At 40.3% G+C, this 16,231-nt stretch overlaps 1 protein-coding gene across 1 annotated transcript; it reads right to left on the bottom strand.

Moving 5' to 3' along the window:
- Positions 1 to 502: 502 nt before the first annotated feature.
- LOC124284368 lies at positions 503 to 9,864 on the bottom strand. The gene is made up of 6 exons (XM_046720454.1): positions 9,850 to 9,864; positions 9,659 to 9,722; positions 6,985 to 7,061; positions 4,752 to 4,823; positions 1,525 to 1,684; positions 503 to 637 (listed from the first exon to the last, which is right to left on the bottom strand). Exons 1-6 carry the CDS (start codon positions 9,850 to 9,852, stop codon positions 576 to 578), a joined length of 438 nt encoding a protein of 145 aa, XP_046576410.1. The 5' UTR covers positions 9,853 to 9,864; the 3' UTR covers positions 503 to 575.
- Between the last annotated feature and the right edge of the window lie 6,367 nt (positions 9,865 to 16,231).

The following is a 16,231-nucleotide window of genomic DNA, read 5'->3' on the forward strand; positions in this document are numbered from 1 at the left end:
CCAGAACCACGGTATTGTATCAGCAGCTGAAGGAGGGCAAAATGACATTGGTCAACAGTGGCAAGACATACCCGTCATGTTGTATGAGAACTCTGATATCATGAGGAGTGAGTTTAGTTTTACGCCGCACTCAGCAATATGCCAGCTATATGGCGGCGGTCTGTAACTCGCCTCTTACGATAAGCATGGATTACTGAAGATCAGTTCTAACCTGGATCTTCACGGGTCTGATAAAGTTTTCCACAAACAAAATCAATATTTTTCAAGATGATAGAGAATGAAACAATGCCACTGTTTTAAATGTTATAAAATACCCGAAATGGTATATTGACTGAAATTGTCAGTTTGGAAAACTAAGGATTTCAAGCTTTCCAAAGATACTAAACACATCTTGCTATACCTTCGATAGGCCTACAAACTTTAATTTGCTTACTCGCTAGCTGAGGATCACCACTGGTATAAAACGCCATGTCTACTTACGAGCGTGCTTTGAAGAAACTGGTATTCCTCAGGGGTGTTGAAAGACACAAGATCTGCCGACATCTTCTGGCATGCATCACTAGCGTCGTGCCACGTCAGGTTTTCACAGTGAAATGGTAACATCTCGTGGGAGACTTCACAAAGTTACGGGGACAACCTATAGAACAGAACAAGCCACCACCGTGCGATTAAATTGGCTTCACAACACGGAGGAATGACTTGGTGGTGGTTCAAGGGAATCAAGATATATTGTCAGTACTACACCACACACACCTCGTGTCGCTGTTGACTTAGAACCCCAGTTTAATGTCATGGTCCTCCAGATCCCTTTGGTTGAAGTAGATAGACGTGTATGCCAACATCACCAAACACTACAGGCACAACTGTCCAATTAAACCTCGTCAGTCCATTGCAAATTCTAGTGAGTGAGTGAGTGAGTTTAGTTTTACGCCGCACTCAGCAATATTCCAGCTATATGGTGGCGGTCTGTAAGTAATCGAGTTTGGACCAGACAATCCAGTGATCAACAGCATGGGCATCGATCTGCGCAATTGGGAACCGATGACATATGTCAACCAACTCAGCAAGCCTGATCACCCAATCCCTTTAGTCGCCTCTTACGACATGCCTGGGTCATTCTAACCCGGACATCACGGGTCTGCAAATTCTAGTCTCATTTGAGGTGGAGGTCCACCTATGATTTGGACCAAACAGTCTCAGTGAAAGCACGTATTCAACCACCCAACTCACTGAGCCATAAATTAGAAGAGGGGCAATTTTCATATATTCACATACTCTGTGTACCTCCCCTGGCCAACTTCAAAACATAAGTTGTGTTACATTTTACCATTTCCAGGCAAGGCAAACATTTATGGTTTACGTCTATTGAAGTTTCTGAAACTGCTGGTGTATATTCATTGTATGTTGCCATCTGTCTTATCGTAGTATACTAATGAAGGAGTATGCCTTCACTCACATTACTGGAAATCATGATACATACTTTAATGTCCACGTGAATGTGTGGGTGACCAATATTGTACTCACCGCCTCCCGTAGTGGTCGGCCCAACTGGGTCACAGACCTTCAGGTTACAGAGGGTCTTGTCACAACATTTGTAGCACATTTGAGAGGGATCTTCAGAGTCTATGCTTCCGACGGACCTCTTGCCGAGCAGATCTTGTGCGTTTTTCAAAATATTACAAATCTGTTACATAACAAATTAAAAGAACAATTAATATACAAAATGATATGTGTCTGGACAATTGTATCTTTACCCTATATTAACTTTGAGCCCAGAAAAAAAATAAAGAAAAAATAGAAAACCTCCAAAATATTCACCCTTTCTAAACACCGTTTATATTTTGACGAAGCAGCGATAATCCGCCAAACTGATGCCATCATTTAAAATATCACCATTTTTTAAAAATACCCAGTGCTAACTAAACAATGATCGTACAGTCAGATATGAACAGTCTCGGTTGTTGCCATGAAGACATTAGAGCTTATGGAACACTAATGTATAGCATCCAGACATTACCCATCAAGATATCCATTCCCTACATTGGTAAACCATCACACCAAATCAGCCGACTCCTGAAACAACAGGCAGGAATAGACACTACCTTTCTCAGCGTCCTCCAGCCTCAACAACCTCCTCCATGCCAACGGGAAGAAAACAACCCACCGTCAACAACAACAACCCGAAATGTGTTATTTACAAAATAGACTGTGATTGTGGACAATGCTACATAGGTGAAACATCCCGACCCATCAACACCCGAGTCAAAGAACATCGCACCTCTGTTGCTAATTCCGACACCAAATCAGCTATCTCTGACCACATCAAAGCCAACCCCAATCATCAAATAGAGTGGTCCGACATCACCATTCTCGCCAACAACCAAACGGACTTCACTAAACGCAAGCTCACAGAAGCCATTCACATCAAACGCCACAAGCCTACCATCAACCGTGACCAAGGATACTTCATTCCATCTGCTTATGATCCACTCCTCCACCAAGCCCAGTCTATTGTATAAACATCGCATCCATTGTATAAACAACTCATTGTAACTACATCTCTGGCTTCCATTCACTATCCTTTATGTACTTACTGGCTTCATCAGCTTACTGCTTAGCCAATCATGGCAATTATGTTGTTTCCTTTGTCTATTATGTTGTTTCATTGTTATATACAGTATATATATGCAGCTCCTACACTTCATGTATCACTCTTGCTTGACAACGGTACAAGAATCTGTATCGAAACGTCGCACTCACGAAAATAAAGAAGTTGTTATCCATAAAACTTGTTATATATTGTACGTCTCAACTTCTAAAATGCCACTCAAACAAGTTATCCAGACATTAGTTGAATTAGTGGTTGAGTTTACCGTCTGGACGTGTGGTATACTTTGACGTTCCCATTAACCATAGAACAGTATTTCTTACAAGTAACGGAACATTTCAATTCAAGTATCTTATAAATATATAGGTGAATCAATAGAGGTATGTTGGGGCGGAACAGATCATAATATACAGAGCAGTTAGAATCAATCAGCAATGATGGCTGGAGTACTCTGCTCTTTTGTTTTCATCAGTTCATTGTATGCAGAAAGGATGAGACATCCTTGATCTCTGTTGATTGTTTGCTTGTGTCGGTGGATTTGAACTGCTTCTGTCAGTTTTCTTTTGGTGAAGTCTTGGAGGTTTTTTTTGATAATATTACTACATTATCCCACTCGACGTCGTGATGAGGACAGTAACTTAATGATGTCTGCGATTGCTGATTCTAACCTGCATAGTTGTTTTACTTAATCCTTGTTAGCTGTATATAAGTCGGTTCTGTACTGTATTATTTCGCACTTGTTTGACACTGTATAAGAATCTACACTGAAACGTCACATCATAATGTACGAGGTATCGTACCTTTTTTCCAAATATAGGACGAAACAACATTTTGATCTTCAGCATTGTATGTAAACAATATTACACACGACAAAGTTGAAATACAGAAGTGATATGAGAAGATTTCTGTATGTTCGTTGAAAGGAAACTGTCCTTTAGTATGAGAGACCTAGTATTCGGCAATATGGATACTGGTAAAAGGGGGAAATGCATGGATGTCAACTTAACAGGAGAAACACAACGTCTCGCAAATATATTCTTAATTCTATCATGACTTCAGTAAATACTGGATTGTGACTGGTTACGCGTTCGGTGTTAAATCAAATTTAGAGCTATTTATGTCGTTATGTGCATCTGATTTTCCAACACAGTAGGTTTATGTACTAATCATTCTTCAGGTGAACAAATGCTAGGAATAACATAGCCATATATACTACTCACACTTTGCTAAGGATCACAGAAATTCCCAACTTTACTTATACATAGATTTATAATTTGAAATTGTATCCATTTAAAACTAGATAAATAATGTTAGGTAACGCCTCTTTAGCCAAACAGCCATTTTAGTCTGACCTTATGCACTTGATACATGAGTAACCATAAAAATGGTTTTCATGGCACCAATCAACCATTTCGCAAATCATGAAACGAGTCATTGACAAGTACACAACACACGTCAATAGCAGGTATGGGATCCACAAGATGCAATGACATACTGAAACCTAGAATCCATGCTTACAATAAGCTTAGATATTTAAACCAAATTAGACCCCACATCATAGTTTTCTGTTGAATCCATGATTTGATCCTCAGCAAAGTGTGGAAACAACAACAGTGATCAGATAACAAATGTGGACACTATTTATTTGCGCTGAAAGTGATGGCAATGGACAAACAGAAGGTCGAAGGAAATCTACGGATGGACACTGAATAGGTACTGGACAGAGGGGAGGGCAAGGAGTGTGTCTGTGAGTATGGCTTTACGACGCTTTTAGGAATATTCCAGCAATATCACGGCGGGGGACACCAGAGATGGGCTTCACACATTGTTCCCATGTGGGAAATGGAACCTAGGTTTTCGACGTGAAGAGTAAACGCTTAAACCATGAGGATACCCCACCGGCCGAGTGGGCAAGGAAGTAATGTGAGTGAGTGAGTTTGGTTTTACGCCGCTTTTAGGAATATTCCAGCAATATCACGGCGAGGGACACCAGAATCCAAGTCTTCCGCGTGACGAGCGAACGCTTTAACCACTAGGCTACCCGACCACAAGAAGGTAAAGACAATGACTGATTATAGTGATGACAAAGAGGTAATTAATTGTTCAGATGATTACATGATACACTTGATGGTGATGTATTTACCCCTGCACTCTCACAGCCAAGGTGGTATCCGGTCTTGCCGTTGTGGTCGGTGTACTCTCTGGTGTAACACAACTGCCAGACACACATGTAACAGAGTCACACAAGGATTGTACATATCACTATGACTGGCTGTTGATATATATCATAGGGATCAATTATCGTTAGCTAAATATAAATCGATTATTGACGTAACTTTGTCTGAAAGAAATAAACATATTTTCACATCACCGGTGAAATGATTTTGCATAGATTATTAACGAAACAGTGTTCAGTCGTGAATATAATTTAGAAGCAGACCATGATCAGAGACCTAAATGTGTATATTATGTGAGAAAATTATCATTTTTTCATCGCAAAAAGTAAATGCACGATGTTGTCGACATCACAATTTTCATATCGACAATTATTAACAATTCTTCCTTATCTACGATATGTCCAATTATCGCTAATTGTAGCCAACCCAGCATATCACAATTGTAAGAGTCCTAACACCATTCGTGTACCACGCAGATATACAGTTTGTGCTGACTGTTTCAGCACAACTAAAACATATATTAAACATGCAGATTAAAACGTCATATCATAATGAATTTGCCTCTTGATGACTGACCCGAGAAGATCATCAACCCATGTTGAACCCAGTCGTGAGTGTGTGGTCAGGCTCGCTGACACATGTTATGATGGTATCCCTAACGCGTAGATCGATGCTCATGCTGTTGATCAATGGATTGTCTAGTCCAGACTCGATTATTTACAGACCGCCGCCACATAGTTGGAATATTGCTGAGTGCGGCGTTATACAAACAAACAAACAAACAAACGTCATCGTACATTTATTCAAGGCATTTACTCGGAGTAGTTATTAACAGTGTTATTTGGAATATTTATTCAAAATACGCTTCAACTAACAGAGCGACTTTAGGTTTTCGCCGCTTCAGCAACATTAAAGCAATATCACTATAGTCCGTAGTATAGTGTTCTACCTTCAGTTGCTGGCGATCTATAGCCCGTGTTTTATATCGTATTGTCTTCTTTAATTATGATGTTTTAGTTTTACATGCTAGTTTTATAGTCATATCTGTGATGCTCTAGTATCGTTACCTGTCCAATGTCGACAGGTTTTACTCTTCAGAATGTTTTCATGTTCATTGTATAAATTGTTTTGTAACGATATGGCTGAGATATTGTCGATATGACGTTAAATATTAACTCACCACTCACCCAGGAATATCAGGGCGGGAAACACCAGAAATGGATTCACACATTGTACCCATGTGGGGAATAGAACCCGAGTCTTCGTCGTGATGTGCGAATGGCAACCCCAGGCCGCATTTGAAGGAAAGCCTGATGCTACTTTCATTTGAAACGAACCTTCAAGCTAGACAGGGATAAATATGTTCTTGAACATCAACTATTGCGTGAGATAGCCACGTTCAATTGTATCGATCAGTATCTTAGAATATTCACATGAGAGCATAACGAAGGTATGGTGCTTAGTGTTAGACTCAGTAATATTCCAGTCATGGGTCGTTATGTAAAGCAACATGTGGTCATTTTACTCATGGACACAGCCTATGTAGACACATATCACTTGTAATTGCTATGATATCGAAACATGATAACTGTTTTTTAGGTGTACTTTTAGTCCCCATGGTCCCTAGTATGGTGATCTAGCTTTAGTTGTTGGCGATCTATAGCCCATTATTATTTTGTATTGCCCTTAATAGTAAATTTTGTTTTAGCTAAATGCTAGTTTTAATACCTCAAATGGTGATAACCTAGATGTTTTACTGTCCTTTGTCGACAGATTTTATATTATATTATCTATTGTTATCATATTAACTCTTTTAGTCACGATATGGCTGAAATATTGCCGATGTGACTATAAATGTTAACTCATTCACTCACTGTTTTTTGTCTCTTTACTGCCTCACTCGGCAGTATTCCAGCTCTGTTAGAAATCGCGTATGGACCGGCCAATCTATTTATCAACATCTTTAACATCGATTTACGCAAATGGAACACCATGACATTACTCTGTCAACCGGTAATCGCATGGATCTATGAAGACCAATTGTAACCTGAGTCTTCACGACACATGATGAATGAAATGAAATAGTTCAGCATACATGTTACAGTTTTGCAACACGAAGCATGCACGCTAACCAGTATAAAGATAAAGGTATATTTAGAAATTGTTTCCGGACAAGGTGATATTCACTGATGTACTTACCTCATCTTGTCCGCAGGTAACAAATTGTAGGCAGTCTTCGGGAGATGCGACGTCAAAACAGTTATGACACTGTAAATCTGAGAATATATGACGTACATACAAGTCTTCTCAACTAATATTCTAGCATAAAGTAAGTTCAGGTGTCTCATGTCAGTATACACCAGACATGCCCAGCATATCGACCCGTGGGGTTACAAACAGTAATTTGCCCAGCCACAGAATTATCACTAATGGACTAGGTGGGACAAGTGAGTAGGTGGGTGGGTGGGACAAGGTGAGTGAGTGAGTGAGTGAGTGAGTGAGTGAGTGTGTGTGTGTGTGTGTGTGTGTGTGTGTGTGTGTGTGTGTGTGTGTGTGTGTGAGAGTGAGTGAGTGAGTGAGTGAGTGAGAGTGATTTTTACATCGCTTTTAGTAATATTACAGCGGATGACACCAGACATGGGCTTAAACATTGTACCAATATGGGGAATCGAGCCCAGTTCTTTAGCATGGGCGGACGCTTTTAACCATTCTGCTACCCCACCGCCCCTCGAGGTAAGTAGAACTTGTTGATCAGTGTGATCCAGTGTGTTACAAATGATCATAATGTCAATCAGTCAGTAATCAAGTTTTTATGAGGATGTGTTTTGTTAATTTTGTCACATAATTAACTTTAGTTATTATGGGCCACAAAAGTTTACAGCTCTGACTTCAATTTGAACGCACACCCCTGATCTTAGCTGTGTATTTTCACCATTTAAGAGTGGGGTCGGGAGTTACCTCCCCTTTCTTTTGCTTCCGGTTTTGGTACGATGCTGTCAGCTGTGAGTTATTTCTAGATGGTCATGGTTTGGGCATGGTTTTGGTTAGAAAGGTCTCGATTTGTATAATAGGTATGTAAGGGATGGCTGTTGAGGTTGTCTACATTGAACATCTGTTTTTTTTACTGGAAATATCAATACTTTGGTGAGTTCATATTTTATATTGTGATCCAAAAGATAGTATTATTCAATATACATTTGAATATTATAGACTCGCCTGTGTTTTACAGTACAACCAGAAATTTTTGAGAATTTAAGATTGTAATGTTTTATAATTTTTTCACTCATTACTCAAGTATTAAATGTGAATATTAGCAGAACATAACTCCAGATTCAAAGACAGGTGAACAGTTAGTATTTTGTCAAGTCACCATGGGCAGCAATGCAGGCTTCAATGCGGCGGGGCATACTACTGATCAAAGACGTTAGAAAGTCGTGGTCCATGCTGTCCCAATATCGGACCATCTCTTCTTTCATTTCAGCAATATTTGTCAGATTTTCCTTATTGACACTTTCCTTCATAAGTCCCCAAAATATTTTCTATTGGATTTAGGTCAGGGCTTAGCTTGGCCAATCTAATAATGTCATATTTTGGGTCCGAAACCAGGCCTGTGAATGCTTTGAACGATGTTTTGGGTCGTTGTCCTGCTGGAAAATCCAAACATTTCCATAGAACACGTGAGCAGATGGAAGTAAATGTCCCTCGAGAATATCTGTGTACCGCTCACTGTTCATATTTCCTGCAAATACACAGAGGTGCGTTGCCCCTAACACAGATATGTCACCCCACACGTTAAATTTCGGACTGTACGCTGATACAAAGGTTTTTCAGTTTGTTTGGTCCAGAATTTCAGTGTATTAGGAAACAGCCACACAGAACTTTCATCTGAGAAAATCACATTGTCCCAGTTAAAATTTCTATGCTGTAAGCACCAGTTTAACCTTCGCTCCTTTTGTTCAGGTTTCATGATCGGTGATGGAATTCCTCGACTTTTCTGCCAACCCATTTCATGCAGCTCAGTTCTAATTGTCTCCTTACAGACAGCCACAGTTTCTCCATCAATCATATCCAGCCTTAAGTTTTCTTAACTCCTTCGTTTGTTTTTAGAAACAAGAATACCAAGCCGCCTCCTGTCACCGACAGTCAATTTTCTGGGCCTACCTGCGCCTCCCTGGTGCTCAATGCCATATCCATTTGCAATATTTTTCAAAACACGATCAACAGTGGACAAAGGGATGCCTGTTCTACTTGAAATCACTTTAGCCGATCTGATATCCTTGTTATAATACTCTAAAATAAACCTCCTCTTCTCTAAATCATCCATACTGAGGATCACTGAAAATGCCGTCTGCTAGCAAGTAAACAAAGGGGGATAACTCTTCACAAACTAATGAAACAGGATTAACGGAGTTTCTGTCTTGAATGAAACCAATCAATTGATAGCTGGTCAAGGTTGTTTATACTAAAAATCCAATTAAACATATTCCTAAAATTCTCAATAATTTCTGGTCATACTATACTTTGCTGGTTCGAAGGGGACTCACAAGTCTCTTATCACAGCAATTTCTAAACCGTAACATAAGTGTAATATAGAATACCTACAGGCTTAGATTGTAGAGCATAATGAGGGCCAAGTTGAACAATAAGAGAGTGGGTATGTTTTACACCACGTGTAGCAATATTCAGAGAATATCACGGTGAGACACCAGGAAATGGGTTTCATACACTGAACCCATGTGTGAAATCGAACACAGCTCTTCGCCGTGACGAACGAACGCTTTAACCATTGGTTCCTCTTTGATCAACAAACAAACAAATGAATGAATGCCGATCAAACAATTAACAAACATACGAGAAACAACATTCCACGTACCTTTTGATTCTATAATTGAAGTTGCCCGAAGCAGGATCACCAATAACGATATCAGTTGATTCATCTTGATAAGAAGGACAATCAGTCATCAAAATGTTAGTCAGTAGCGAAAATGCTGAATGAATGCATGAAAAGGACATATACGGCTTGATGAAATCTAAACCTCACAATACCTGAAAGTACACACTTACCATGATGTTGTTGATACACATGTGTTCGCTACCCGTGTGTTGGCATAAAAACAGCGTCCTATCATTTCTTATCTTATCAGGTGGCTCTTTAGAGATAGTCACAGATATACATATACTGACGGAAAATAGTAGGTAGTCTTTGAAATGTTCAGAACGGATACATGTTTCCTGAAATTTTCTATTGTATTTGTCAGGATTCACAATTTCCCAGTGTTAATGCAAGGAGGGGTGGTGAGGTAGCCTAGTGGTTAAAGCGTTTGCTCGTCATGCCGAAGACCCGGGCTCGATTCCCCACGTGGATGCAATGTGTGAAGCCCATTCCTGGTGTCCCCCGCCGTGATATTGCTGGAATATTGCTAAAAGCGGCTTAAAACTATAATCACTCACTCATTCATGCAGGGAACAGAGTTTGGATGTTTGTTCGGAGCATGATGGCCACAGTTGTGTTTAATGTGAACAGCTCATGTTTCGTGTTTATACGTCAGTGTTTAATAAAACAAGTATTTAGCGACACAACTTCAACAGAAAAACGAAGCTGCCAGACAGTTTAAAGTTTATCTAATCACAATATCATCACGTTGTGGATAGTGTGACCTGCTACCGGACGTAAGTTAACAGTAGAAAAAGACAACCATATTCGGTTGGTTCATCTGCGGAATCGACACCGAACTGCAACAGTAATAACACGGACAATTTCTGGTTTGAGACCAATAAGTGGCAGAACTGCACCCAACTGCCAACAGAAAATAACACCCACCCCTCCACGGTCAGATGAATTGTAATTCCACCTCACCGTCAAGCACACTTTCATTATTTGTTTGATCTGCATTCTAGAAGTTGGTGAGTCAATAATAAAGCATACGACTTTATGGATAACAACTTCTTGTTGATTGCATAGAGCGACGTTTCGGTTTAAATTTTATCATGAAAAAGGTGTAAGAATCTACACCCAACACTCATCTATGCAATAAACAAGAAGTTGTTATCCATAACAAGTGTTCCTCTTTAGCCTTCCCACATGGGTACACTGTGTGAAGCCAATTTCTAGTGTCCCCTGCCTCGATATTGCTGGAATAAGAGGCGTAAATTTAAACTCACTCACTTTGTAGATTTTGAGTGAGCGAGTGAGTTTAGTTTTACGACGCACTCAGCAATATTCCAGATATATGGCGGCGGTCTGTAAATAATCGAGTCTGGACCAGACAATCCAATGATCAACATCATGAGCATCGATCTGTGCAATCGGGAACCGATGACACATGTCAACCAAGCCAGCGAGCCTGACCACCCGATCCCGTTAGTCGCCTCTTACGACAAGCATGGGTTACTGAAGGTTCATTCTAACCCGGACCTTCACGGGTTGTAGATTTTGAAAGTTGGTGATTCTAAACCCATGAAAATATAATTTAGTGAAAGTAAATGCTTTTCCCATCTTTCTTTGGATAACCTGCCTTTACATATCAGTGGACACAATTCTGTAGTCCCAGGGAAGCTGCTTCATCAGCAGGAATACGTTAACATCACTCCTACCGTCTCCGTTTCTGTCGATATTCACGTGATTACATGGAAGTTTAGCGTCCTCAAATTGTGTCAGGGTCAGCGAGGGCAACGATGGCACGTGTCAGTGATATTCATGGAAAGATAAGACATGTTTGCCCTAATAAGTTGAAAATGAATGTGATCCTAGGTCTATAGCCACGTGGTGTGATCACGATGTTCACACAGATCCGCAGCATATCAGGTGCCCCTTGTTTGTTGTTGAACGCCGACCCCAGCAATATGCCAGGTACATGTCAGTGGTTGTAATATGTACCAGGTGTGATAATGCTAAGCAAATATATTAAAATTGAATGTGTCAAGTATCTGATCGCCAGGCAGTGCCCTTGGCAGCCACGTGTTCAAAACGAGCAATCTGTGGCAACAGCTTGCTACTCATATCACTCAACAAGACAGGTACAGTGGATATATATATATATTGGCTATATTCAAGCCATATCGAGACGATAACCAATTTGAGATGGATAAGGAATAAATGCACAGTGTAAAAAGGGGCAGTAATAACAACTACAACAGTAAAGATATTAAATTATTTAATTTAGGCCACACTCAGCAATATTCCAGCTATATGGTTGTGTTACAATAATACCAGTGTACGGACAATACACAGTATAAAAGCTGGCCAGATTGTAATGATAAGACAAGGTTGGCCAAAGACTTGAAATTGCCTGTCTGCTAAAATGTGTGAGATAAAACGAGGTAAACGATCTATCAAACCAAAATCATGTAAATCCTTTAATATGCCGTGCTTCTCAACCAAAATGAGCATGTGCACACACGTCACCCAACATCTGTGGATCTTCCAGGACTCCTCAAGAATGTTACCTTTATCATTCGTACTTCGCCAAAGTGGGTTGTGTCCGTTCAGATCGCTCATGATAATACATGGGCTCGGAAGCTGATCATAGAGATTTTGATGATCTGATTGTCACATATTTGAAGAAGGAGGGATATACAAACTTCTCCGTGTCATAACAAAGTGCGAAGTAAAACGATCAGCTACAGTTTGAAGATTGGTATTAAGAGAGATACTGCTATGTATAATACCCTGCCGTACCAAAATAGATGTACCCCCAGTTGCTGTATCTCCAGGAGCAATTCTACTCCCGCACTTGTAAAATGTATAACACCGGACTATGGACATACACCTCCACTCCGATGTTGAAATATCCTGCTTTAATTGACGGTGGAATCATTGAACGAGCAAACGTCAAGAGTATTGGTTTTAATGTTGACACCCTCTCTCTTGATGGTAAAATGTTTTACTGCTGTAACAGAATGTTCTGTTAGTTCTGTAGCAATGCCCTCTTCAGTCATGTCAGACAGGCATCGAGCTCTGTCACGAACGATGTCGCGACAGGAATGTAATGTCCTGTCTACAACACACCAACCTCAATATTTGCAAACGCTTTGATTGACAACATGTTCAAAAATTGACGATTCGGTGCACACTCGATCCGAAGCGAGCCACTACGAAGACGGGTTCCCCACAAATTCCAGAAATAGTTTTGCTATTGAAGAATGATGACAATTTTTATGGATATTCAAATTCTTTTATTGTAACAGGCGACGTCAAAAGCCACTTCAAAGCCGGAGAAATTCAGGCGACAAGTGATACTGCCGCAACTGTTTCATGTTTAGATCTATGCATAAGATTCAGAGTGACGAAAAAACTGGCTTGTTTGACAGAAACATTAGAATCTATGTCGAAACGTCGCCTTTCACAATAAAAGAAGTTGTATATCCATAGAAATTGTCATCATTTTTCATCAAATCAAATTTTTAAATGCCCATCAAAGAAGCTTTGCTATTGGCAAATGGATTATGTTTAATAGACAGTTGATCTTTACCTTCGGTGACCAGGAATAAGAAGATGGTTCATAAAGAGATAAACCAGATTGCTTTGGATGCATGATGGAAGGGATTAATTCGGCACCCCAGGTCCCCATCACCAAGGCATGTCAGCAAGGACAGTGTCAATAAGCACTGGATATCCGATATGCGACAGCAGGGATACAGGGGTGTTCTACTCCAGAGAGTTCTACTGACGCAAATAACTGTATTTATCTACCAATTCAATACCACATTGGTTCGGCCCTATGACAAGAAATTGGAAACATACATTTTTCGGAGGTCAGCACCACCTGATTGGTCCATGAGCCACCGCCTTCTGGCATAAGACTCTATTTGGAATTCAAAGCCCAATATGCCTGTTTACGGGGACAAACGGCCAAACCTAAATCATTTGAATTTAATTGAACCTTTTTTCAGTTTACCTAGTATACTTCACCATGAACATTAGTCGCAATCTACCCTGCTCATTTTCCAACTATCATTTTTATTATTATTGAATATTTAGGTAGCGCACATATCCATGCACTAGTGCATGCTCAAGGTGCTGGTATTTTTTCTCCTCGATCATTGGATGTCAGTCTCAACGGCACAGCTTATTATCAACCTCAGCTCCCTGGGGACCTTACAACTCTTGCTGCTATAGTCACAGTACTTGGATTCGTGGGTTCTTTTAAGTGCACAGGGTTGTGTACTGTACACTAGGGGTTGTGATTACACTGAAAGAGTCTGCACACAAAGTGGACTGCAAGATTTTTGTACATCCGGTCACAGGTGGGCTCGATCCCGGCCCCTCATGTTCGCAGGATCACTAGCCTGGCGTCTTAGCCAACTCGCCCACCACGCCCCACGTGGGCGAATATATGTGAACTATGTGAATATTGTATGTATAACCCAGGAAACACAACACCTGTGCAAGTAGTTGTCTCTGTCTAATCAATATAGTTACTATCCCGACCAATATACCCAAGGCTATTTAGTTAATACACACGCATCTGTATCCATAAAACCAAATGGCAATAACATTTATTTCTGGATGTAAAATTCACTCTGTTATTCCTGTCATGAGTGTAGACACGGAGGAATATACGCAGGAAATGCTCATCACAGGTTCTGAAGCATGTTTGGCAATACCAAGTGGTTCGTTGTTCTGTGTGTCCTCGTCATCGCCTGCATCTTCTTTTCATCGATTCTACTCCGAGGTATTAATTCATACCAAAGGTAACGTATATTCTAAATGATATTAATGAGACACATTGTGTATGGCTTTACAATAGTAATGACATATTAAGGGGCCAGCACATGGTGCATAGGTCTGATGATATTCTTCCATCGTTATGAACTGCATATTTGTCTAAGGTGTGGGAGAGCAGAGAGTCCAGTGATCTCTGGTATCAATGCGAGATTCTGTCTCTAGCTTCTGGTTTCCAAAATCCACATCGATCTTCATGATATATCAAAAATGTGCATAATGTGGAACTGTCCTCCCCAACTGAACAAACAGAAACACTGTTTATAGCAGATTTTAACACTCAATCATGCAATCATTTATTCATAGGCGTCAATTTCGACAAGTTACAAAATGTCTTCAATACGAAGGAAGAAACGCTGACCTATAACATTGACTATTTTCTTTTAAAACATTTCAGAGTTGAAGAGATCGAGAAAACCGCTGAGGTCAGATACAATCACCAACCCAAACAATCCAGGATACGTTACCTTATCTACCTTTGTGACGACGGACAAATTCGATGTGGAGGATGGGCAGACAGGCAACGAGGCATAGTGGGTGCATATCTTCTAGCCAATGTAACAGGACGACGGTTTGGCATCAACCTGACCTCCCCATCTGATATAAAGCTCTTCTACATCCCGAATATTGTCAACTGGTACATCCGAGAAAGCGAAATTCAGTGTTTAGGTAAGGAAGTTATTCGGTGGAATAAAGATCGTCCTGAAGTTAATGTTGACTTTAACGCCAAGCACCCAAGTGATGTCATATTCTTAAGAACAAATGTGGATATTATCACACTGATTCAAAAGAGTCCACAATATGGTCACCTTGTTCCAGAACCATTCAGAAACCCCAACACTGGCAAAGTGTTTCACAAGATTTGGCATCTCCTCATGAAGCCATCACTTCATTTTGAGGAACGAATCGATATGTTTATGAATAAAATACCAAGAACGGAAGAGTTAGTTTGTGCACATGTGCGAATGAGGAGAAATCCATCCATTCCAAATGATGCACCTCAGATCAATTCCTTATCCACTGTCAAACATTTGTGGATGTTTCTATCTAAATTCCAAAACGCACGTCGTGTCTTCATTGCTAGTGACTCCATGGATGTACGGCTAAGTGCCAGGAACTATTTTGGCGCAAGAGAAATTGATACTGATGGACCGGTGCTTCATATTGCCAAACAGAGAAATCAGCCTGATGCAGTGTTGGGCTTTGAGATGGCGCTACTTGACCAGGCTGTTCTAAGTCGCTGTCCGGTTCTTGTTGTTTCAAACAGTGGCTTCAGTGTCAGAGCTGCCATGATGTCACGCCTTAATCAAGAACTGTATGTGTTCAGAAACGGTACCATCACTCCATATCGTTAACATCTAACAACCTTCCCAGGCCCCTCGTTCAGGGCATCCAATATATAATAGGAGGCCTTCTTCCTCCTTTATCTGAAACTTTAGGACTGTTGTCCTGTTGCAGTAGCAAGTCCTTTCATGTTGACTAGTACTATTCGTTTTTGTGGCTAATTATTATTGCTGTTGTGTTTGAGGTCATACCAGTGTCTGTCTTTATGGAGAGAGTGAGTTAACATATTACGTCACATCGGCTATATTTCAGTCATACCGTAACGACAGAAATTCATAGATAAAGAATAGACCCAAGAATACGTTATAAAAACCTGTCATCGAAGGACAGTCAAACAACTAGATTCATACATATTTTTATAACTGGTTTCTGAACACT

This window comes from Haliotis rubra, unplaced genomic scaffold (genome assembly GCF_003918875.1).
Source record: "Haliotis rubra isolate DU_JTF1 unplaced genomic scaffold, ASM391887v1 Scf335, whole genome shotgun sequence".
In the NCBI taxonomy this organism is placed as follows: Eukaryota; Metazoa; Mollusca; class Gastropoda; order Lepetellida; family Haliotidae; genus Haliotis; species Haliotis rubra.